The sequence below is a fragment of the Heteronotia binoei genome, chromosome 7, assembly GCF_032191835.1.
Source record: "Heteronotia binoei isolate CCM8104 ecotype False Entrance Well chromosome 7, APGP_CSIRO_Hbin_v1, whole genome shotgun sequence".
Classification (NCBI taxonomy): domain Eukaryota; kingdom Metazoa; phylum Chordata; class Lepidosauria; order Squamata; family Gekkonidae; genus Heteronotia; species Heteronotia binoei.
This window is the reverse complement of record NC_083229.1, coordinates 934,724-958,679: the sequence shown is the minus strand read 5'-3', so window position 1 is coordinate 958,679 and position 23,956 is coordinate 934,724. Positions and strand designations below refer to the sequence as shown.

General features: G+C 54.8%; 1 protein-coding gene across 1 annotated transcript; it reads right to left on the bottom strand.

Annotated features, from left to right (window-relative positions):
- Positions 1 to 1,559: 1,559 nt before the first annotated feature.
- LOC132574664 (sphingomyelin phosphodiesterase 5-like) lies at positions 1,560 to 14,424 on the bottom strand. Its single transcript, XM_060242901.1, has 7 exons — positions 13,481 to 14,424; positions 12,814 to 12,886; positions 6,205 to 6,345; positions 6,022 to 6,111; positions 5,712 to 5,775; positions 4,030 to 4,180; positions 1,560 to 2,223 (listed from the first exon to the last, which is right to left on the bottom strand). Exons 1-7 carry the CDS (start codon positions 14,408 to 14,410, stop codon positions 2,119 to 2,121), a joined length of 1,554 nt encoding a protein of 517 aa, XP_060098884.1. The 5' UTR covers positions 14,411 to 14,424; the 3' UTR covers positions 1,560 to 2,118.
- Between the last annotated feature and the right edge of the window lie 9,532 nt (positions 14,425 to 23,956).

The following is a 23,956-nucleotide window of genomic DNA, read 5'->3' as shown; positions in this document are numbered from 1 at the left end:
CCATACCCTGCCAGGCTGCGCAGTGGGGGGGAGGGGTGCTGTGTTGGGCGGTGGTTCTTTGCCTTGGCTGGGGGGGCAGGAGTGAGCTGCCTTTCTTGACATGGAGGGAGGATCCTGGGCTGGCAGGAGGGCACCTGGCAGGGCATCGGCTTCATCCTTTGGCAGCATCAGCCAGCTCTGTCTCTGACTAAAGAGGCCACCGTTGCACAGGCAGCGTGCCCTGGGTCTGAGCATTTCACATCCCTCCTGCTGCTCTGCCCTTCCAGGAGTGGTGGCACGTCTCTTTCTGGCCACCGTGGATGAGCTCTTCTCCATGGACAGCTCTGGTGCTCCCCAGCCCCCTCCGCTGGCACTGCCGAGGGTTGCCCTGTGGCCAGTGCAGGCTAGAGAAGGGGGGTGGGTGGAGCAAGAGGCTGAGCCCCAGGTGGGACTGGGCTCTCTGCTCGTGGTGCCTACAGGAGCCCAGTTGGGTCTGGTGCTTGAGTCTGTGGCTCTGCTTGGGACTGCCTGTGCTACAGCTCCAGGGGGGGGTTCCCTGCAGGGGCTGGTGGGCACCGGGCTGCCCTCAGCCTCTTGTACAGAACATGGGCATTTGGACTAGGCCTGCAGTGATACACTCCCACCCCATTCGACAGAGTGTCTGCCTGAAGCACAGAAATGTCTAAAAGGAGCTGCTTTGGATGGCCCCTGCTGGGCATCTGGTGAAGGGAACTCTGGCCTGAAGAGGCCATCGGCCACTTGATTCTGCAGAGCTGGGAGAGCTGCGGGGAAGTCCTTCCCTCCTCTGTGGCTTCCTTGGGGCTCTCCAGGTTCGGTTGCAGGTCAGGAAAGGCACCGTGGTCTCATCCAGGTTTGGGCATTGTGTTCCGAGCACAGGAGTGGCTCTGCTGCCCGTCCCACCTGATGGCTGCTCCTTCCATTCGGCAGCGGAAGGAAATGGAGGGAGGTTGTGCTGAAGCAGCGGAGATGTGATGGGAGCAGGCGACGGGTGGTGCGGAGGTTGTTTGCGATGAGCCTGGCCATAATCCTCCCCTGCATTCCAAAATCAAGCGCACAACCGGCTGGACCGCATTTCAGAGGGGAAGCCCAGAGGCCAAACAAGGCTTCCAAGACAACGTTCCTCTCCTGCCCCCTCAGCCCACCTAGTCATTGTCTGTGGAGTGGCTGGCCCAGCTGCTGAGCCTCAGGCCCAGGGGCTGCCAGCCTCCCAGTCTCAAATGCAGCCAGGATCTCGGGGGGCTGGGACTTTTGGCCCACCGGTATCTCCAGAGAAGGCTGCCACCATAACCGCCTCAGGGGCTGGAGCCCCCGTTCTCCCGTGCAGCAGGCAGGCTGTTTGGGGGTGGGGAAGGCACTTCAGGGTGCATCTTGCACCAGCAGCAAAGCTGATGGTCTCACGGATTTTGCACTTGGAGCCTGACAGGGAAGGTGGCTTCGATGTGGCTGCAGGAGCAGAAGGCAGCTGTGGTGAAGGGCCTTGGAGTCCCACTGATTCGGGGGGAGGGGGGAGCAGAGTGAAGTGCTGGGAGATGGAGAGCTCCCAAAAGAATGAGAGGCCCTTTTGGCTCCCTGAGAATGATTTATTTTTCAGGTCATTTTTCACAAGTATTTAGGAAACAAGGAACTTTTCTGAAATGTGCAATCTTGTATTGTTCATGGAAACACTGGCATATCCGCTACAAAATCCAAATTGCAAACAGAAATTATGACAAATATCGATGAGGTGTTGGGAAGGGGGCATCTCCCTCCCTCCCTCCCTCCTCCACGGGTGGTATGTTGGCAGTGGACTGGGGAGGGGGGCTTTGGGGTGAGGGTGGACCGCAGCGGCTGCACTTCCTTCCCTGCTCTGTGCCCCCCTCCCTGGCAACTGCTTCCTCACTCGCTACTTGTCGAGTCGGGGGGTGGGATTTAGCTGGGCTCCGCTCCCACGGCCCACTTGGCTGAGAAGACAGTGGCAAGACCCCTCCACTTGCCGAGAGAGCTCTGAGTTGCTGCAGAAGCTGCTGTCCTTTTGCTCCTCTTGAGCTGCCCAAGTGCTGGAGGAAAGCAGGTGTCGTGCCCAAGGTTCCAAAGGGCATCTCAGTCTTCCTTGCCCACACACGTGCCCGTCTTCCTTGTTCATGCTCCGGGTTGTGCCGCAGGAGCCACCCAGAGTTGCAGTCCCACGGGCATGTGGTCTGAGCAGCTGGCCAGCTGGGTGATGAAAGAGACTCTTTCCACAGCCTGGGGAGAGAGAGGCAGGCAGTTGAGCCGGAGCACAGGGCAAGGGGGGGGCGGGGGTAGCTGGGGCAGGGCAGGGCTTGTGCCAAGGCTAATGAATGCAGGCAGAATTTCTCCCTGAGCGTAGACAGCATTCCCACACAACAGCCAAGGGAAAGCAGCCAAGGAGCCACTTTTGCGGACTGGAAACGAAAGCAGACTGTGAAAAGTGCTGAAGGGATCTCCACAAATTTGGTGAGTGGGCAACAACTTGGCGAATGAGATTCAACATGTCAGGGGATGCTCTTTGAAACAACCCCCCCCCCAACTTTAAATATAGGCTGATGGGTCAGAACCACCCAAAATGGAGAGGGAAAGAGATCTTGGGGTTGTAGAGAACAGCTTGACACAGATGTCCACTGATGACAACTGCGGATTTATACCCCACCCTTCTCTCTGAATCAGAGACTCAGAGCGGCTCACAATCTCCTATATCTTCTCATACAACAGACACCCTGTGAGGTGGGTGGGGCTGAGAGCTCTCCCAGGAGCTCCCCTTTCAAGGGCAGCCTGTGCCAGAGCTCTGGCTGACCCAAGGCCATTCCAGCAGCTGCAAGTGGAGGAGTGGGGAATCAAACCCGGCTCTCCCAGATAAAAGTCCGCACACTTCACCACTACACCAGACTGGCTCTCTGAGAGTCTGTGGCATTGTTAAGTGGGGGGTTCCAAATACAGCTGCCAGTGCTGGGGTGCCCTTGGATCAATCTGTGGATGTTGTGGGTCTTCATTTGCAGTTCTGGGGGCCAAGATGGTCAAGGGGGCTGCAGCCTTTTCCCTACAAGGCCGGGCTGAAGAGACTCAGGGGAGGGGGTGATGGCCGTTCAGAAAACCATCCATGGGGTACAGAAAGCTGACAGAGGGAACCTTTTCTCTTTCTCCTGGACCTCCAGAACCCAGAGTCATCGACCAATTTTGCCCTAGAGCTTTAATGCTGGTTTAACTCTGTCCCCAAACTGACTTTCTACACTAAAACCAGAGAATCGTAGAGTCATAAAGTTGGTTTCTCCAATTCTGTGCTTCTAGTGTGGAAAGTCAGTTTGGGGACAGAGTTAAACCAGCATTAAAGCTCCAGTGTGAGGTTGCTGGGCAACAGATACGGGATTGGAAAAAATGCCAAAATGTTTCTTTGCCCAAGGAGCAATTAAAGAGGGGGGGGGGGGTTGCTGCCAGAAGATGTATTGACGGCTAAAGGCACAGGCGGCTTTAAGAAGGAATTGGGCATCCTGAGGAAGGAAGGAAGGAAGGTTCCTCAGGGGTTAATGGCTGCTCCACATTTAGAAGAAGTGAGTGGCTGAAGCCCCTGTGCGAAGAGGCCTGGCCCCTCCGCACCCCCCCCGCCCCTTGCTGATGGCCCTGCAGAGGGCGCTGGACTAGCTGGGCCTGGAGCAGCCAGCCGGGCTCTTTGGCAGGGAGTGGCCCTTTTTTGACCTTCCCTCGCCCTGTTTGTTCCGAGGCAATAAGCCCAGCCCCCAGAACACTCTGCACACACATTCTTTGCGCATCTGTGGTGGTTTGGAGTGGCCTGCTGCTGCTGGTTTCCTGCTCAGCAGAGGTGGGGGAAGTCGGGGCAGAAGTGCTTCTCCTTCAGTGCTGGGAGGCTGGGGGAGCCAGGATTCTCCCACGCCTTGACCTCTCTCCCCCCTGCCAGGGCGGCCTCTGCCCTTGATGCTGCTGCAGCTCCCCGCATGGCCCTTGCCCAGGGGAGGGGAGGGGAGGGGAGGGGGGTCCCCGTTCACAGCCAAGACAGCAGGCCGTGGCCTCTCAGCTCACCGTTTTCAGTTCTGCAGGGCCCGGGTGCTCCCGGTAGAGGATGTAGTCAATGCGCCGGCCCTCGTTCTTGACGCAGGAAAGGCCAGGGGAAACGGTCGCCTGGATGGGGCCTGCCAGGTACTTCTGCCGCCCCTCGGAATGCTCCAGAGTCCTGGAAGGCAAGAGTGAGTGCCACCCAAGGAGAGCTGCCTGGAGGGACCGCCCAGAGAAGCCACAGCCGGCATCTTCCCTGGAAGGCCCTGGGAACCCCCCTTCCCCCCCCCCCCCGACACAAAACCCGTGGCCACATCTGTAGGAACCACCAGTCCCACCCAACACTGCTGATCTCCCCTCCCCCCTCCCCCCCCCCCGCAAGTGGGCTCTCCTTCTCTGGAGGTTTTTCAACAGAGGCTAGATGGCCACCTGACAGCAATGCAGATCCTGTGAATTTAGGGGGAGGGGTTTGTGAGTTTAGAGTGGTTCCTCAGTGGAACAGGCTTCCTCCTTGGGAGGTGGTGGGCTCTCCTTCCTTGGAGGTTTTTCAACAGAGGCTAGATGGCCATCTGGCAGCAATGAGGATCCTGTGAATTTAGGGGGAGGGGTTTGTGAGGTTAGAGGGGTTCCTCAGTGGAATAGGCTTCCTCCTTGGGAGGTGGTGGGCTCTCCTTCCTCAGAGGTTTTTCAACAGAGGCTAGATGGCCACCTGACAGCAATGCAGATCCTGTGAATTTAGGGGGAGGGGTTTGTGAGGTTAGAGCGGTTCCTCAGTGGAACAGGCTTCCTCCTCAGGAGGTGGTGGGCTCTCCTTCCTCAGAGGTTTTTCAACAGAGGCTAGATGGCCACCTGACAGCAATGCAGATCCTGTGAATTTAGGGGGAGGGGTTTGTGAGTTTAGAGGGGTTCCTCAGTGGAATAGGCTTCCTCCTCGGGAGGTGGTGGGCTCTCCTTCCTTGGAGGTTTTTAAGCAGAGGCTAGATGGCCACCTGACAGCAATGCAGATCCTGTGAATTTAGGGGGAGGGGTTTGTGAGGTTAGAGCGGTTCCTCAGTGGAACAGGCTTCCTCCTCAGGAGGTGGTGGGCTCTCCTTCCTCAGAGGTTTTTCAACAGAGGCTAGATGGCCACCTGACAGCAATGCAGATCCTGTGAATTTAGGGGGAGGGGTTTGTGAGTTTAGAGGGGTTCCTCAGTGGAATAGGCTTCCTCCTCGGGAGGTGGTGGGCTCTCCTTCCTTGGAGGTTTTTAAGCAGAGGCTAGATGGCCACCTGACAGCAATGCAGATCCTGTGAATTTAGGGGGAGGGGTTTGTGAGTTTAGAGTGGTTCCTCAGTGGAATAGGCTTCCTCCTCGGGAGGTGGTGGGCTCTCCTTCCTTGGAGGTTTTTAAGCAGAGGCTAGATGGCCACCTGACAGCAATGCAGATCCTGTGAATTTAGGGGGAGGGGTTTGTGAGTTTAGAGGGGTTCCTCAGTGGAACAGGCTTCCTCCTTGGGAGGTGGTGGGCTCTCCTTCCTTGGGGGTTTTTCAACAGAGGCTAGATGGCCACCTGACAGCAATGAGGATCTTGTGAGTTTAGGGGGAGGGGTTTGTGAGTTTCCTGCCTCGTGCAGGGGGTTGGACTAGATGACCCCAGGGGGTACCTTCCAACTCTGATTCTAAGTGAAGAGCTTGAGGCCTTGGCACCTCCCCACCCTACCAGCCCTCACCTCTTCATGGTCTCTGGGGTTGCCACAGCCTCATCGTAGATTGTCAGGGAGTTCATCAGTGTTCCTGTGGAGTTCAGGGCAGCTGTTTTAGCCTCTGGCTGGCAGAACCTTTGCCCCCCACCCCCTTTTGCCATGCAGAGCTCCCTGGAAAGTTCCCAGTGCAGAGCGGGAGTTTGGGCAGCTCTCGGACCCCCTCCCCTCTCATGCAAAGACTTCCAAAGCTTTGGAGCACCAGAAATCTGCTCTGGGCTTTCTGCCCCCTGGGACACCGGAGGGGATGAGAAGGGGCACCCTTGGGAGAGGCACCCACCGAGCGCCCACGGCTTGTCCTGCCCTGGCCCGATGCGGCATGGGTCGGTGTAGAGGCTGAAGATCTCATGGGCCTGCTCCATCTTGTCATCTGGGGAGACAGGCGGGGGTCTGTGTGAGCGAGGAGTGCTGCAGCAGCCCCAGGCTCCCCCCTCCCCCCCACTTGCTCTGCTGCCCCTCCCACCTGGGGAGCAGTTGTCAAAGTTGAGATCCCCGCAGAAGATGTCGAAGGCCACAATGTCCCCGGGCTGAGCGTGCGTGTTCTGGAACAGCAGGGCCCAACGGAGAGCCATGGTCAGCTGCTCGCACCGGATCTGCGCATCAGCTGTGGAGGGAGGGAGGAATTGGGTTGTGTTAGCGTCGGAGGGCTCCCTCCACACCTCAGACACTGCTGGGAGGAATGGCGAGGGAGGCCAGAGTTCCCCCACCTCCACTGGGCAGGCAGGGCAGAGGCAGGGTTTGTGGTGGGGACAGGTGGAAATCAGCCTGATGCTAGAACTGCCCTCCCACACAAAGGGGGGGGGGTGTCCAAGTTCCCCTCTGGGAAAACGGGCCTGGAGGGAAGGACCAGTTTTCTGGGGGAGCCACCTTGAATGGTGAGGAAAGATGGGCTGAAAACATTTTTCAAAATGCCCGTGATCAACCACTCGTCACTTATAATTCTGTGAAGAGTGACAAAACGTGCTCTTGAAAGGCTTGCCTGGCCCAGCCAGAGCGGGTAGAGGGACTCAGCCCGCCAGCTTCAGATAGTCTTCTTCAGTGAGGCAACATGGGGCCAAAACTCTGTGTGTGATGCTACAAAGACAACAGTCATCCTGGGGAACTCACTGCCACAAGATGTGGAGATGGCAAGCAGGCTGAGCTGTTTTAAACAGCATTCAGTAAAGACAGAGAAGCCTGGCATGACAGCTACTGGAAGTGCCTTCTCCAGAGCCCACCCGCAGCCTCCCTCTGGGACCAGTGGCGGGGGGGGGCACTCCCATCTTGTCCCTCCCCTGCCTGGCCCCTGCATGCCAGAGAGTGCTGGGCTCAGTGGCCCCGTGGGCCAGCCCTGGCTCCGCAGCGTCCCGCTAGGTCTGCCTGCTGGAGAGTCGGGAGGACAGAGAGGACCACCTGTCTAGGGTTGCCAACCTCCGGGGGGGGGAGTACAATACAAACAAACACTGCAATATGCTGGCTATCACATAACAGTAAAACTTTTTAAAGAGTTATATCAATCTTTTGTACACATTATAAAGAAGTACAACTTTACAGTATTACAAAGAAAAGTCTATCCAATGAGAACCCAGATACAGGCTCATTCCGTCAAAAGTCTTCCTCGGGGGTGTTCCTATTTGCTTCAAAGTTATCAGCCTCTTGTCGCAATTCAGTGTCGATATTAGCAGCAAGTTAGTCTTGAAATTCTTCTCTAACCAGATGCAAAAGGCTCCTGGATTGTGCTGGGAAAATGCTCTCTACAAAAAGCTTGAAAACCAACTCTACTTAAAACTATTCTAGGTGATTCCCTGCAGCTGTGTGTTGGATATCTCTTTCTTTAAAATATAAAACACAGTATAACACTGATCAAAGTTATTGTGGGCTGAAACGATATGTCATACTTCCACTTTAATGCACTTTAAATATGATACTTTAATGCACTTTAAATATGATACTTTTAAGAGATGAATTAGGCTCTATTGTCTTACATTTACTAAATAACTGCAGAACCATCACCGTCAATGATATATATGAAGGAAGTAGTATTTAAAACATTTTGAAATCATACCAGAAACATTACTTCCCTGAGGATCGAAAGGAACGCCATTTATGAAACTTTATTATAACGAAACCTTTCCTAATCCCACTGATTTCTTAATCATTGTTCTATAACCAAGGAACTGATCCTAATTGCTCTGAATCTCCTAAATGCGAAACTTACTTCTAACAAGTTCCATAAAGCCCCTTAATGCTTCTGTAGCTGCAGGGAGCTGCAGTTTTCAAGCTTTTGTAGAGAGCATTTTGCCTGCCAAATCCAGAAGGCTTTTGCATCTGGTTAGAGAAGATGGTCAGAACTGGCTGGCTCTTAATAGAAATATAAGCATTTGAGTGGTAAGTTCTTAATAATAATAATAAATTTTTTTCAAATTATTAATTTAATTTTTTTCTAAAAAATTATTCACTTCCATTGCATCTCATTATAATCACCATGGTTTATTCCAGGATGATAAACTCAGGAGAAAATGACGAGGCTGCAGAGAGCATTTTCCCAGCCGAATTCAGACAGCTTTCGCTTCTGTTCACAGAAGAGGTGCAGGTAGGGTTGCCAAGTCCAATTCAAGAAATATCTGGGGACTTTGGAGGAAGAGCCAGGGGACTTTGGGGGTGGAGCCAGGAGCAAGGTTGTGACAAGCATAATTGAACTCCAAAGGGAGTTCTGGCCATCACATTTAAAGGGAAATCTTTTAAATGCCTTCCCTCCATTGGAAATAATGAATGATAGGGGCACCTTCTTTTGGGGTGCATGGAATTGGACCCCTCAGTCCAATCTGTTTGAAACTTGGAGGATCTTTTGAGGAGAGGTGTCGGATGCTATACTGCAAATTTGGTGCATCTAAAAAAATAGCGCCCCCCCCCCCACAGTGCCCCAGATACCTGCAGATCAATTCTCCATTATTCCTTATAGGAATCTGTCTCCATTATGAGCACCCAGCAGACATTTCCCTCCCCCCCTTGCTTTCTAATAACCCTAAAGTGGGGGAAGGGCCTCCAAACTGGGGGATCCCCTGCCCTCACCTGGGGATTAAATAACCCAATATGAATAGAGAATCACAGATAAATGACTAGCAGGGGAGCCCCGAAGGGTTCTGTGATTAAACCAGCCTCCAATATAATCAACAAATTGTCATTGAAATTTATAAAGGAAACATAAACAACCACTTAAAGCAGTGAATTGTACATAAGGTGAAGTCATCCAGTATGCTCAGTGCTTTATAAGGACAAAATGAGGTGAAGTATTATGATATGCACAGTCTTTCTTGGGACCAATAGGCCTCCAAATGGTTTCAGCCAAGAACTGGCAAAGTAGAGTCTTCTCCACAAGTCAAACTGCTGTAGAAAAAAGCCAACAGTAGCAGACAGCTACGAAGGCGGCGCCTCTCTGCCTCCGTTTCTCTGAAGCTTCCACAGGCTGAGTGAAGAAGAACACGAACTAAATATGCAACTAATCCATACAGAAATAGTTTCACATAACCAATTTGAACCATTTTACCTTAATGCAAAAGATTACAAAGTTGATAATGGAAATCAATCCTTCAAGTACAATGAAAGTTATGTTTGTAATGAGGTGCTCCAGCGACCATTAAAACCCACTATGCATTCATGCAATATAAACCCATTTACAGGTGTTAAAAATTAACATATTCATGTAAAGGAGCCACATCAGGTCTACAGATGCTGCAAACACTCATATAAAGCAGGACAAATCACATTCATTGTTTAAACCATTTGGTTGAAGAGAATTACGTTTAAAAATCCAGAATGCCTCACATTGTAATAACCATTTAGTAACATCATTTCAGTTATATACATTGGAGTTGAATTTTTCAATAACAAAAAATCTTAAAGACTCAGGAGCATGTTTTTTTGCTGTGAAATGTTCCACCAAAGGAGCTGAATCAGTTTGATGTTTTAATCTGCTCTTGTGTTCCAGTAAGCGTGTACGTACTACCCGTGTAGTACTTCCCACATACACCAATGAACAAGGGCATAAAATTAAATATATACAAGCCCTAGTGCAACATGTAGTAATAGACCTCCACTTGATCCTAAAACCTGTTTGTGGATGCACAAATTCAGTGATGTTTAAAGACAAATTGCATACCAAACAGGTCCCACAAGGGGCGTGATGACCACGTGTGACTTCATTATGGTCAGTAAAATCTGAATGAATCAGCAAATTACAAAAGGAGTAAGAACATTTATAATTTGCTGATTCATTCAGATTTTACTGACCACAATGAAGTAAGACATGGTCATCACGCCCCTTGTGGGACCTGTTTGGTATGCAATTTGTCTTTAGACATCACTGAATTTGTGCATCCACAAACAGGTTTTAGGATCAAGTGGAGGTCTATTACTACATGTTGCACTAGGGCTTGTATATATTTAATTTTATGCCCTTGTTCATTGGTGTATGTGGGAAGTACTACACGGGTAGTACGTACACGCTTACTGGAACACAAGAGCAGATTAAAACATCAAACTGATTCAGCTCCTTTGGTGGAACATTTCACAGCAAAAAAACATGCTCCTGAGTCTTTAAGATTTTTTGTTATTGAAAAATTCAACTCCAATGTATATAACTGAAATGATGTTACTAAATGGTTATTACAATGTGAGGCATTCTGGATTTTTAAACGTAATTCTCTTCAACCAAATGGTTTAAACAATGAATGTGATTTGTCCTGCTTTATATGTGTGTTTGCAGCATCTGTAGACTAGATGTGGCTCCTTTACATGAATATGTTAACTTTTAACACCTGTAAATGGGTTTATATTGCATGAATGCTGGAGCACCTCATTATAAACATAACTTCCATTGTACTTGAAGGATTGATTTCCATTATCAACTTTGTAATCTTTTGCATTAAGGTAAAATGGTTCAAATTGGTTATTTGAAACTATTTCTGTATGGATTAGTTGCATATTTAGTTCGTATTCTTCTTCACTCAGCCTGTGGAAGCTTCAGAGAAACGGAGGCAGAGAGGCGCCGCCTTCGTAGCTGTCTGCTGCTGTTGGCTTTTTTCTACAGCAGTTTGACTTGTGGAGAAGACTCTACTTTGCCAGTTCTTGGCTGAAACCATTTGGAGGCCTATTGGTCCCAAGAAAGACTGTGCATATCATAATACTTCACCTCATTTTGTCCTTATAAAGGACTGAGCATACTGTATGACTTCACCTTATGTACAATTCATTGCTTTAAGTGGTTGTTTATGTTTCCTTTATACATTTCAATGACAATTTGTTGATTATATTGGAGGCTGGTTTAATCACAGAACCCTTCGGGGCTCCCCTGCTACACACCTGGGGATTGGCAACTTTGGGTTCAGGCCTGGCTTGCACCCAGCATCAACTCTGAATTGTGGAAAGAGGCTGATAGGAAAGGAAAGGTCCCTGTGCAAGCACCAATTGTTTCCGACTCAGGTGACGTCGCTTTCATGTTTTCACGGCAGACTTTTTACGGGGTGGTTTGCCATTGCCTTCCCCAGTCTTTTACTTTGAATCAAATAGGACTGCTCCTGAGGAAATGAAGAAGAAGAAGAATTGCAGATTTATACCCCGCCCTTCTGTCTGAATCAGAGCGGCCTACAATCTCCTTTATCTTCCTCCCCCACACAGACACCCTGTGAGGTGGGTGGGGCTGAGAGAGTTCTCCCAGAAGCTGCCCTTTCAAGGACAACTCCTGCCAGAGCTATGGCTGACACAAGGCCATGCCAGCAGGTGCAAGTGGAGGAGTGGGGAATCAAACCCGGTTCTCCCAGATAAGAGTCTGTGCACTTCACCACTATGCCAAACTGGCTCTCCCCCCACAAGAGACACCCTGTGAGGTGGGTGGGGCTGAGAGGGCTCTCACAGCAGCTGCCCTTTCAAGGACAACCTCTGCCAGAGTTATGGCTGACCCAAGGCCATTCCAGAAGCTGCAGGTGGAGGAGTGGGGAATCAAAGCCGGTTCCTTCAATATGAACTGTAATCCCAGGTTGGTTTCCCCCCAGCCTCCAGGTGGGGGCTGAAGAGGACCTCCTGAGGTTACAGGTGCTCTCCAGGCGCCCCCTCCTCTGGTGAGAAACAGCGGCTTGTAAAGTGGAGAGCTAGATGGAAGCTGTGGACTGGCAAGAGCACAAATGCAAGTGCCCTTGAGCAAACGGAGCCTGAACTCTCCCCAGCAGCTAAAATGACTCACCTACTGTACTTTGGGCACATTACAAGAAGTCAAGAGTCAGTGGGAAAGACAAGAATAGCAGGAGAAGTGGATGGCCACAGGAAAAGCGAAGGCCCCACCGGAGAGGGATGGGCTCCATGAAGGAAGCCACAAAGAGGGTCCTCTATTTGCAAGACCTGAGCAAGGCTGCTAATGACATATTGGAGGTCATTCGTTCATTTTAAAAAGCTAAAGGTAATGCCCTGGGCAAGCACCAGTTGTTTCCGACTCTGGGCTGCTGTTGCTTTCACAATGTTTTCACAGCAGACTTTTTACGGGGTGCTTTGCCATTGCCTTCCCCAGTCATCTACGCTTTCCCCCCAGCAAGGTGGGGACTCATTTTACTGACCTCGGAAGGATGGAAGGCTGAGTCAACCTGGAGCTGGCTACCTGAAGCCAGCTTCTGCCGGGATCGAACTCGGGTCGTGAGCAGAGCTTGGACTGCAGCTTGACCACTCTGTGCTCCTATCATTAATTCATAGGGCCACCATAGACCAGAAGGGGCTTGACAGTAGATAATGCACACACATGTGTACACACACACACACACACACACAGAATATTATATCCAGGGGTCGTTTTGTAGAAAAACAGGTGGTGGAGCTCATCCAGGGATTGTTATGCAGCTGCGCCTCCTATTCAATGGACAAGGTAGGTGGGTGGGGAGGAGGGGGGCCATCAGAAATTCAAGGCCTGATTATATCACAGATGTCCCTCCTCCCCCCGAATCTGCAGGAATTCCCCAACCAGGCTCTGGCACCTCCACGTTCCCCTCCCACCTCTGAGCCAGCTGGAAAGCCGCCTGCCTGTCCTCTGCAGCGGAGGACCCACACTTACTTTCGGGGGCGTGCAGGTGGGTGCAGTTCATGTAGCCCACAATCCTTTGCCCTTGGGAAGCTCCTAGCTGCACCTGAGACATGCAAAGCAGGAAGTGCCGTTACCATGCAGGCCAGCCCAGAAGGCAGAGCGGGACGTGTGTGCGCGCAGCTCAAGCCAGCCCAGCCAACTCCAGGCAGGAGCAGCCCTCCCCACACCCCCCCCCCCAAGCAGCCAGAGGAAGCAAGGAGCAGCCAGGCCACAGCAAGCCCTCCCCGAAGGCCCTGGCCAGCAGCCCCAAAGAGAGAGAAGCAGCAGAAGGCCTGGGGGCTGACTGCCCAGTGTGGATGCTCGGGGAAAAGGCCACGCTCTCTGGCCACGCTCTGGAGCATTCCCCACCGCATAGGGAGCCCTGCTCTGCTAGACCACTTCCATTGGAACGAGAGTTAATGGCGGGAGGGGCTGAGCAAAGCGCTGGCCCTTGGGGGACTCCAAAAAGGAAGTGCGGGAAGGGCCCGGTCTCTGGGTCAGTCCCTGGCAGGCAGCAGGCCAGAGGTGCTGGGGGAGGCCCAGCCAGCCGGAGACGCCCTGCAGTCAGAGAAGGCCCTGCTGACCTGGCTAGAGGAGTCCGACTCAGTGCAAGGCAGGCTCCGCTCTCCATGTGCCCCTCCCCAGTGCCGCTCCTCACCTGCACACAAAGCAGTCCTTTTGCAGAAAAGGCGTCCTCCCCAGTGGCATTGCGGTAACAGTGGAACTGCACCGCCAGCACCGGGTAGCGGCTGGCCAGGAAGAGCCCGCTGTTCAGCAGCTTCAAGGCGGAGCAGCCCAGCAGCCCGTAGGTGCCCACGTCGTAGATGATGTGCTCAAAGCAGGGGCCGAGGAGCCGCAGCAGGCGCTTGGCTGCATCCTCGTCAAACACTTCCTGCAGGCACAGGAAGTCCACGTCTGGGGGGAAGGAGGCCGTGATCTCCCAGGGCGAAGTGGCCTTTCCTTCCAGAAGGGGCCCCTCGCTGGCCACACTGCTGTCAGTGGCAGGGGGGCTCAGACATGCCCGTGGGGGGCTGGAGGCAGTAGCCCCGTATTTCTGCCCCTTGGAGACATTGCAGGGGTCGCCTTTGGCACTGCTCTCATGGTGTGGGGTGGCATGGCTGGCAGCCTGCACAAGCGCTCGGCCAATGCGTCCGGCACGCCACTGGGTCCGTGCCAGGTTGCTGAATTTGGCCAGGCCGTCCGGCAAGAGGCAAATGTTGGCGCTGACGAAGTGGAAGGCCTTGCCCTTGCCAGGAAGCAGCCACTCCTCTGGCGAGGCCTGGCTGGGCGTGTGCTGGTAGGCGAAAGGGCGGCGTGCCCCCTGCAGGGGCAGCCACAGCAGGAGGCCCAGCAGAGAGAGCGGCAGGGAGACGAGAAAGAGCAGCAGCAGGAAGGGCCCTTTGGCCAGGACTTCCAGGGCGTGGGGCGGCGGGCACAGCTGGCTCCGGTGCTGCTGCTTCTCCTCCGTGGTCTGCTGCAGGGCCAGTAGCTGGCTCAGCAGCCAGTAGCTGGGGTACAGGAGCTCTCTGCCCACGGCATCCAAGCCCCCCAAGAAGTAGCTGGCGTAGGGGGATTCACGCAGACCCATGGCTGGGCTCACAAGACTGGCCGCTCGGTTACCACAGACCCTGCAAGAGAGAAATTGCCAGTGTGAGGGGCTGGGGAGACAGCAGAAGAGGCTGCTGGCAGCCTGGGAGTTCCCCCCCCCCCATCATAATGCAGCATGCACTAGACTACTGCAATGTATTGTGCATGGGGCTGCCCTTGAAGACTGCCTAGAAGCTGCAGTTGGTAGTGATGCTGCAGCCAGAGGGCTGACTGGAGAGGGTTCCAGATCACTCCAGCCTAGCTTCCTGGTTGCCTCCGGGCTCAGTTCCAGGCGCTGCTATTGGCCTTTAAAGCCCTGAATGGCTGGGACTGGCACAGCATAAGGACCACCTCCATAGCCGGGGAGAGGGAGGAGGGAGGTGGCAGAACGCAGCAAAGCCAGCCAATTGCCTGAAGCAGAGAGCAAGAGAAGAGGCGCTGCCTCTCTTCTCTCTGCCCTGGACAGGAGAGACAAATGGTTGGGCTCCCACAGAGACTGCGGAGGCCAACGCTGAGTGCCACCTGCCTCCAGGTGGTGTCCTAGAGGAGCAGCAGGTGGGTCCTGCTCAAACCAGCTCCCCAGAGTCTGGCCACTGCTCTCCTCTCCTCTCTGGTGGAGGGTGTGGGTGCGTGCATGTGGGGGAGCAGGCACCTCTCTCCCTGTCCGTCTCATCAAGGGAAGGGCCACGCGGGACATTCAGCCTTCACCTGTGGCATGCGGTGTGAGGACGAGAGCAGGTTGGGAGCGAATGGGCCAGACTGCGAGAGGGGAGGGGAGGGGAGGGGAGGGGAGGGGGAGCAGCCACCAAGCCAAGGTTGGGAATTCTTCTCTCTGGGTGACGTTGCAGACGCAGCAGCTGCTGTGGTGCTTGGCAAGAGCAGGGAAGAAGCCATCAAAGATGAGTACAAATGAGCGGAGGGAGGGGCCATGGCTCCATGGCAGAGCCTCTGCTTGGCCTGCACAAGGCCCCTGCAGCAGCATCTCCAGTGAAAAGGAACGGGCAGGAGGGGGTGGGAAGGACCCTGCTCTGTGTGCCTGAGCCCCTGGAGAGAGAGTTGAACAGACAAGACTGACATTGGGGCAGCGGCGACGTGCTGATTCAGCATAAGGCAGCTTCATGTGTAACAGCTGCAGGGGCAGAACGTCCTGCAGATTATGTCTTTGGCCTGTGGCCTACCCTTGGCGTGAGCCGAGAGCCATAGAGAGCATAGAAGCCGGGGTCATGTGACCACCTGAGGATGATCACTGGCCCAGCAAAATCAGTCTTGTCTCCTTTGGCCAGGAGCAGTTCCCCAAGATTTCAGGTTGGTGGTGATGCCTTTCTTTCATGCCCTGTTTGATTGGAACGTGGCCCTTCTGCATCCCCCCCACAGCAGATGCTCTCCCCTCCCCAGCCAGGGGGCAGGCGCTCTGACCTCACACAAGCCTCCCCGAGGGAGGGAGGGAGGGTGGAGAGAGAGAAGGCAGGTGGCCGGGACAAAGGTGAGTGCAAAGAGCCCAGCAGCGTGGAGGGCTTGCAGCACACTCTTGCTTTGCCTGGTATCTGGTGAGTGTTCCTGCTTGGGGGCAGCCCCACCAATGCCCTCTGCTCTGGCCTGGCCTGGCTCCCCTCCCGGACTGCATGCCACCTTATGGCCCTGCAAGGCTGCCCACGCTTGGCAGAAAGGGACTGGGCTGGGGTGATCAGAACCTGCCAGCCCCGCTCCAAGGGCCCACTCACGGCAATCTTCATGCCAAGAGGGAGCAGGAGACGGGGGGGGGCTACATTCCCCCTGCCCCTCCCCAGGAGAAGGAGTAGGGCTGCCAGCTGCAGGGTGGGGAACTCCTGGCAATTTGGGGCTTGAGCCTGGGGGGGCAGGGTGAGGGCCAAGCCTTCACTCTTTCCTGCCAGTGTAGTGTGGTGTGGTGTCCTCTGCGTATCTCAGACTGCAAGTGTCCCTTCCACAGAATCTCACTCTACCTCATCTTCATTTAATCCAGCTTTCCTTCTGATACGCTCTGCATACAAGTTGAGGGAGGGGAGAGAAGGGACATCCTTGCCTGACCCTTTACAAAGGGGAGCCCTTCTGTCCCTCCCTATTGCGTCCCACAGGTCGTGCCTCAAGCCCGTGGGTCTTTCAGGTCCACAGTCAGAAGCTCTGCTTTACTCTATGAAGCACAAGCAGATTTCCCCCCTGAAATTTGCAACAGATCTCTAGTGCCTCTTCCTTTGCTAGGTGGGCAGGTGGCGGGCCCTCCCTTCCCCTCCCCAGCTTGAATATCTGGCATTTCTGCTTCCATCTGTGTTGTAAGATTTTCAGCATCGCCTAGGGCTGCCAGGGACTTTGGGGGTGGAGCCAGGAGAAAACACGACTGATCTCTGAAGGGACTTCCAGCCATCGCATTTAAAGGGACCGCATGCCTTTTAAATGCCTTCCCTCCATTTGGAAATAATGAAGAATGGGGGCGCCTTCTTTTGGGGCTCATAGAATTGGACCCCCTGGTCCAATCCTTTTGAAACTTGGGGGAAGTTTTGAGGAGAGGCACTGGATGCTATGCTAAAAATTTGGTTCTTTTACCTTAAAAAAAACAGCCCCTCCAGAGCCCCATATACCCATGGATCAATTCTCCATTGTACTCTATGGGAATTGGCCTCCATAGGGAATAATGGAGTGTCCAGCAGACATTTCCCCTCCCCCGCCCGCTTTCTGATGACCCTGAAGTGGGAGGAGCCTCCAAACCGGGGGATCCCCTGCCCCCACCTGGGGATTGGCAACGCCAGCATCACCCTCCTTGTGTGAGAAATGAATGCCTGATGTCCACAGGCCACTGCTGGGTGAGGCTCCAGCATGCAGTCTGTTGGCAGCACTACTTAGGGACACTGACTTGAAGCCGTCCACAGGCCTCTGGCCAGAGGGCACAACTGATGCCCTGCAGAAGAGCTGTAGCCAGACTGGCACCTACATTGGACCAGCTCAGAGAGTTTTTATTGGGAATGAATCAGGCAAAACAGTCACACATCGTTTCCAACTCAGAATCAGAAGGATGCAGTCCAAAGACATCAAGCCCTGAACCAGGGTCATCTAGTCCAACCCCCTGCACAATGCAGGGACCACACAAAAACTTCCCTCTAAATTGCTGTCAGATGGCCATCCAGCCTCTGCTTAAAAACCTGCAAGGAAGGAGAGCCCACCCACCACCTCCCAAGGAGGAAGCCTGTTCCACTGAGGAACCGCTCCAACAGTCAGGAAGTTCTTCCTCATGTTGAGCCGGAAACTCTTGATTTAATATCAACCCTATCTAAGCTCTCAAAAGGCCTCAAACCCTGAAGCCACGAGCCTCTGGCATTAGACACTCCTGAGAGGTCTTCCACCATAGCAGAAGGAGATGGCAGGGCAACCTTTGCCCTCAGCAAGTCAGGATCATCTGACCTTGGCGCAGGCTGCAGGGCCCTCCCTCCCGGGCAGAAAAGAAGGCCCCACATGCGCCAGGCCCAGCATAACCTGGCTGGTCAGCCACCAGGTGCCCTAGAGGGTGGAAGGCGACCAGCACCCTCAGATCTGTGCTCTGCGACACCCCGTCCTTGACCACCTCCATCCGCTCATCCACAGTGCAGGGACAATTAGTGGTTAGATCCAGGCCTCACATTCAGTGGGAGCTCACAGGAGCACAGCTCCTGAGCCTTTCGGAGAGTTCCACCTCCTTGTCCATGGACTAGTAGGTGCAGCTGCATAACAATCCCTGGATGAGCTCCACCACCTGCAAAATGACCCCTGGTTAGATCCAATATGTAACGGTGACTGTGTAGTTTGGGGCATGAAAAAAACAAAGCTCAACCTGCAAGAGGAGGCCCCCAAGAGAAGCACCCCCAGAGTGTCTGGCACAGGCAGGCCAACGGCCCGGTCAAGCTAACTGAAGAGAACAACTAACCGGGATTATTTCCCAGTAGGCAAAAAGAAAGCCTCCCGGGGCAATACGAAAGTTCAACAAAAGATAGGAAGGGAACGGTCCGGTTTTGTGGTTTCCAGGAGACAAAGGCCAGAGAGGGGGAGGAGGTGTGTCTTTTGGGGCAGCTAATCTCACAGGAGCCTCCCGGCCCATCCCAGAGAGTCAACATCCCTGGGGCCTGGCTGGCTCCTTCAGCACACGGCAGGCGTGGAGTGCAGCTTGGGGAGCCGCTCTGCCACCTACAGGCTCCCCCCTCCTGTTTCCTCACCAGCCCTTCAAGGCCTGGCCTTGCTGCCCCTCTCCGCAGCACCCACCTTCGCCATGGTGACCCTCGGGCCCCAGTCCGGCAGGCCCCTTGCTTGTCTGGCTGAGATCGGCTCCGGGAGCAGCAGCTGTGCAGGGCCTTCGGCAGACGAGCCAAGTGAGGGCTGGAGGTGCCGGTGCTAGCTGTTGGCCATTCGGCTGCCACATGCTCTAAATAGTGGGGCTCTTAATCATGCTCCGTCACCGTCCACCCGCTCTGCGGAGAGGCATTCCTGGGCAGGTGTGTGGGAGGCTCCTCTGATCTGGCCGCTGACTAACAGACTTCCTGCGTCTTCTTCCCGCCTGGTTACAGATTAACTTCCGTGCGGTGCTTGCCCAGAGGCCTGGAGTCTAATTGTGGGCCTGGGCGGGAGGAGCAGGCTCTGGAGGCGGCCGCGCCAGGTGGGTGGAGGCAAGGGAGAGCCGCCCGCTGCTCGCCCTCTGCCAGAAGGCACAACCCGACTGGAAGGATCTCTTGCCAAACGGCCCAAAGCCCCTTCTCTTCCACAAGGCTTGTTTGCGCTTGCAAGTTCGAGGGGCCTCACTGCTGACTAAGAAGCCACAGGAATGTGGGGGTGAAAAAGCAGGCCTCTGACATGTTCCCCCAAGTCTGCCCTTCCCGCCCCCAGGGCCGAACAGACACGCTCCCGTGGGGGTGCCTCACCCCCACACTGGGCATTGCAGCCGCATGACTTCTCCTGCTTGGGGTCAGATGTCCGCTCCGTTGCCGTTTCTGTTGACTGGCCTTGCCCATGGGAGAAGGGCTCATTCCCCCCACCCTGGTCTTCTCAGTCGGAGGGGAGGTTGTGGATCCTGCCAGCACCTTCGGAAGCCCAACATGGGGGGAGGGGGGCACCACTGAATGGCTGCCGAGGGAGGCAGAGAGCGGGGCTAGGCAGCCGCACTCTCACCGTCACTTGTTGATTTGATTTGATTTATACCCCGCCCTCCCTGCCAGCATTCCAGGCATGGCGGAGGGTGGCAGTGGAGCTGAAAAGGGCTGTCGGGTCACAGCCAGCTGAGGGCAGCCCCCTCCTGGGGTTTTCAAGGCAAGAGACGCTGAGAGGCGGCTGGTCCTTGAAGAAGATGACTGCAGATTTATACCCCGACTTTCTCTCTGAATCAGAGACTCGGAGTGGCTTGTAACCTCCTATATTTTCTCCCCCCACAACAGACACCCTGTAAGGTGGGTGGGACTGAGAGGGCTCTCCCAGCAGCTGCCCTTTCAAGGACAACCTCTGCCAGAGCTCTGGCTGACCCAAGGCCATTCCTGCAGCTGCAAGTGGAGGAGTGGGGAATCAAACCCGGTTCTCCCAGATAAGAGAGCTCTGGCTGACCCAAGGCCATTCCAGCAGCTGAAAGTGGAGGAGTGGGGAATCCAACCCGGTTCTCCCAGATAAGAGAGCTCTGGCTGACCCAAGGCCATTCCAGCAGCTGCAAGTGGAGGAGTGGGGAATCCAACCCGGTTCTCCCAGATGAGAGAGCTCTGGCTGACCCAAGGTCATTCCAGCAGCTGCTAGTGTAGGAGTGGGGAATCAAACCTGGTTCTCCCAGATAAGAGACCTATGGCTGACCCAAGGCCCATTCCAGCAGGTGCAAGTGAAGGAGTGGGGAATCAAACCCGGTTCTCCCAGATAAGAGAGCTCTGGCTTCCCCAAGGCCATTCCTGCAGCGGCAAGTGGAGGAGTGGGGAATCAAACCCGGTTCTCCCAGATAAGAGAGCTACAGTTGACCCAAGGCCATTCCAGCAGTGCAAGTGGAGGAGTGGGGAATCAAACCCAGTTCTCCCAGATAAGAGAGCTTTGGCTGACCCAAGGCCATCCAGCAGGTGCGAGTGGAGGAGTGGGGAATCAACCCCGGTTCTCCCAGATCTCTGGCTGACCCAAGGCCATTCCAGCAGCTGCAAGTGGAGGAGTGGGGAATCAAACCCGGTTCTCCCAGATAAGAGAGCTCTGGCTGACCCAAGGCCATTCCAGCAGGTGCGAGTGGAGGAGTGGAGAATCAAACCCGGTTCTCCCAGATAAGAGAGCTCTGGCTGACCCAAGGCCATTCCAGCAGGTGCAAGTGGAGGAGTGGGGAATCAACCCCGGTTCTCCCAGATCTCTGGCTGACCCAAGGCCATTCCAGCAGTGCAAGTGGAGGAGTGGAGAATCAAACCCGGTTCTCCCAGATAAGAGAGCTCTGGCTGACCCAAGGCCATTCCAGCAGCTGCAAGTGGAGGAGTGGGGAATCAAACCCGGTTCTCCCAGATAAGAGAGCTCTGGCTGACCCAAGGCTATGCCAGCAGCTGCAAGTGGAGGAGTGGGGAATCAAACCCGTTTCTCCCAGATAAGAGAGCTCTGGCTGACCCAAGGCCATTCCAGCAGGTGCAAGTGGAGGAGTGGGGAATCAAACCCGTTTCTCCCAGATAAGAGAGCTCTGGCTGACCCCAGGCCATTCCAGCAGGTGCAAGTGGAGGAGTGGGGAATCAAACCTGGTTCTCCCAGGTAAGAGTCTGCACACATCACCACTACACCAAGCTAGCTCTCTGCATAGTCACCGGGGACTTCCTGGGTGGTCTCCCACCCAAATGCTTACAGAGCAAGCCCAGATCAGCAGCTGAGGCCTGTGAAGATCAGGTGAGCCTGGGACGTTTCAAGCATCAACTCGGCCAAACAGCCAATCAGAAGCCCTGCTGGGCAAAAGCCCCACCTGGCCCCACCCCCTTTTGAAGGATGTGTGGAAAGGCGTTGACGAGTGTTGCTGGGCCCGTGGCCATCTGTCGTGTGGGCGATCCCAGCTCTTCTGGGGCTTCTATGCTTGTAACTTGAGCTCCTGATGCTTTTGGGGTCCCACTTTTGACTGAACCAGCCCTGAGGGCCACCTTTCTGATGGGGCTGAAGGGAGTGGAGGAATGAGGAGGGAAAGAAACGGAGAAAGAGAAGGCAGAGTGATCAAGATGCTTTGATGCAGAGCAGGCAAAAGGCAAGGCAAGTGAGACAATGCCCTCGGGCACACCAAGCTGAGGGGCACAGAAAACTACGTCATGACTAAAATAAACGTTACCTTTTCACTAAAATAACCATGACAGTATAAGAGGTACAATTCTATATCCTTGCCTTGGGTGCAAAATTAGCTAGTTCTGGCTCACAGCCCAGTTTTGGGCAGGTGCGATGAAAGTACTCAGGCAGCCAACTAAGCGTCACGCCAGTGAAGTCACATCAGGGAATCCTGGCACTAGGCTGGCATCTCCCAGAGGGGCAATGGCTCTGTGGCCGGCTGCCAGAGAGATGTCGGTGTGCCCACTAAGCTGGAACAGAGGGTGGAGTGCCTGGAACCACAGCCCCCTTCAGCCCTGACAACCTGTGCTCAATTACAGCAGCAATGAGCCCACGGCCTCCTTCAGAGCCACCCTTGCGCAGCCACCCCCCCAGTCATGGCACTGCCCACAAGCCCTGGGGGAGCTCAGGATGCTGATGGTGGGTGCAGCCAATCACGCACACGCACCAGGGTTGACATGTCCACTGGCATCAGCCAGCGGTGTTTCCATGGCCAGGGGGGCTCTGTGGGCAGCTGGGAACTCCTCAGATGCCTCCTCTGGGGCTGACCCACTGGCAAGGTCTGCCCTGGGCATGGCAGGCTGCCCGCCGCGCTGAAGTCAGTGAGGAATCCCCCTGGCAAGGCGGGGACTTCCACAGGGCATGGCTCTTCAGTGCAGTCTCTTGTCACCCTGGCTCCGGAAGACTCGGTCTCCAGCACAAGGCCTGAACTGCTCTGCCAGCCACGGCATTTCGCGGCCTCCCGAATGCGACTCTCAGGGCCACTGCTGGGATCACCGCTCCTGTACCGGCCCAGCTGTGCAAGGAGGGAAGCCCCTTTGGAGCGACACAGACATTTTCTTCAGGTGCAGGTACTGGAAATCCCCCCCCCCTTCCAATCAATGCTTTTCTGCTTTCAGCCGCTTTGTCCGGCGTGTAAGCGAAGAAGCGCTTGGCTCCAGCCTTGTGGAAGCCCAAAAGCGCCGTCTTTGCTTGTAGCTCCCAATCATTGGGGATCCAGCTGTGCGTATGACTGCCATCCAGGGCCCAGCTCATGCCCCACATCTCCGAAAGGCCACAGCTTGGCTCCTCTTGGTGCACAAATCCCATCAGACACCAAAAGTGGTGCCATCTGGGTGCTTCTGAGAGGGCTGCTCTCCTGGGCCAGTTATGGCAACATGAGTGGGAGCTGCCTGATACTTCCTGAGCAGCATCCCCAGCGCCCTCCCCTGGGCCAGCTGTGTGCCTCCCGCCCTTCCTCAGCTGTCATCTCCAGTCTCCACTGTGGCCTGCCAGGCTGAGTGCCAAGGAGGTCTTCGCTGGCTGTGTTTCCAAAGGCCTGCCGGAGAGTTCTCTTCCAGAGGGCACGATGTCTGGGCATATCTGGCTGAGCGCCTGGTTTGTGTTTTTAAGATGTGCACTGTCTATTTTGCTAGCAGGCAGCTCTGGTGTTGTGTGTGTCTGTGCAGCATGGCCAGCTGCCTAGAGTCTCAGGAGAGAAGGCTGTGGGCAGAATGGAGCGGCTGCAGAGGAGAGCGGCGAAGATGACCAAGAAGCCCTGTGAGAAGGAAAGGCTGAGAGACCTGGGAACATTCCACCTGGAAGGCTGAGGGGGGACAGTCTCTGAAGGACTGTCAGAGGAGGCTAGAGAGATCTTCTTGGTGCTGGTGGTGGAGGAGGAGAGGGCTTGCAATCATGGGCTTAAATTGAGGGTGGGAAAGTACCTGCTGGATAGCAGGGAAACCTTTTTCACAGTCAGAGTTGTTGAAGGGTGGAGGTGAGCTCCCCCCCCTGGTAGAGCAGCAGCTAGACAGGGCTGCTAGAGGTTGGTCCTGCATTGAGCGGGGAGGGGTGGACTAGATGGCCTGGATGGACCCCGCCAGCTTTGTGAGTCTATGACAGAAACAGGGAAGGGAGGGCCTGGCAAAGAAGGCAGAGCAGACATGGGGAACGCAAGAAGTGTGAGGGAGGGCTGGAGGGGAGGGCCATGGTGGGTGGAGCGCTTGAGAAGTGCCTCCAGGCTGCTGGTGGAGGAGCCAAGAAGAAGGCCTAGATCGTGCAAGAGTGCTGAGGGGGCTGCTAGGGTGGGGCCTGGAGAGCTCCCGCAGCTGCAAGTCATCCCCAGAGATCAGTTCCCCTGCAGAAAAAGGCTGCTCTGGAGGGCGGACTACATGACATGATGCCCAGCTGAGGCTTCTCCCTTCCTCAGGCTCCATCCTGGAATCTCCAGGAATTCCTCAACCCAGACCTGGCAACCCAGAGTCTTTGGGAGTGGCAGAAACCGAGTTTGGTGACTGCT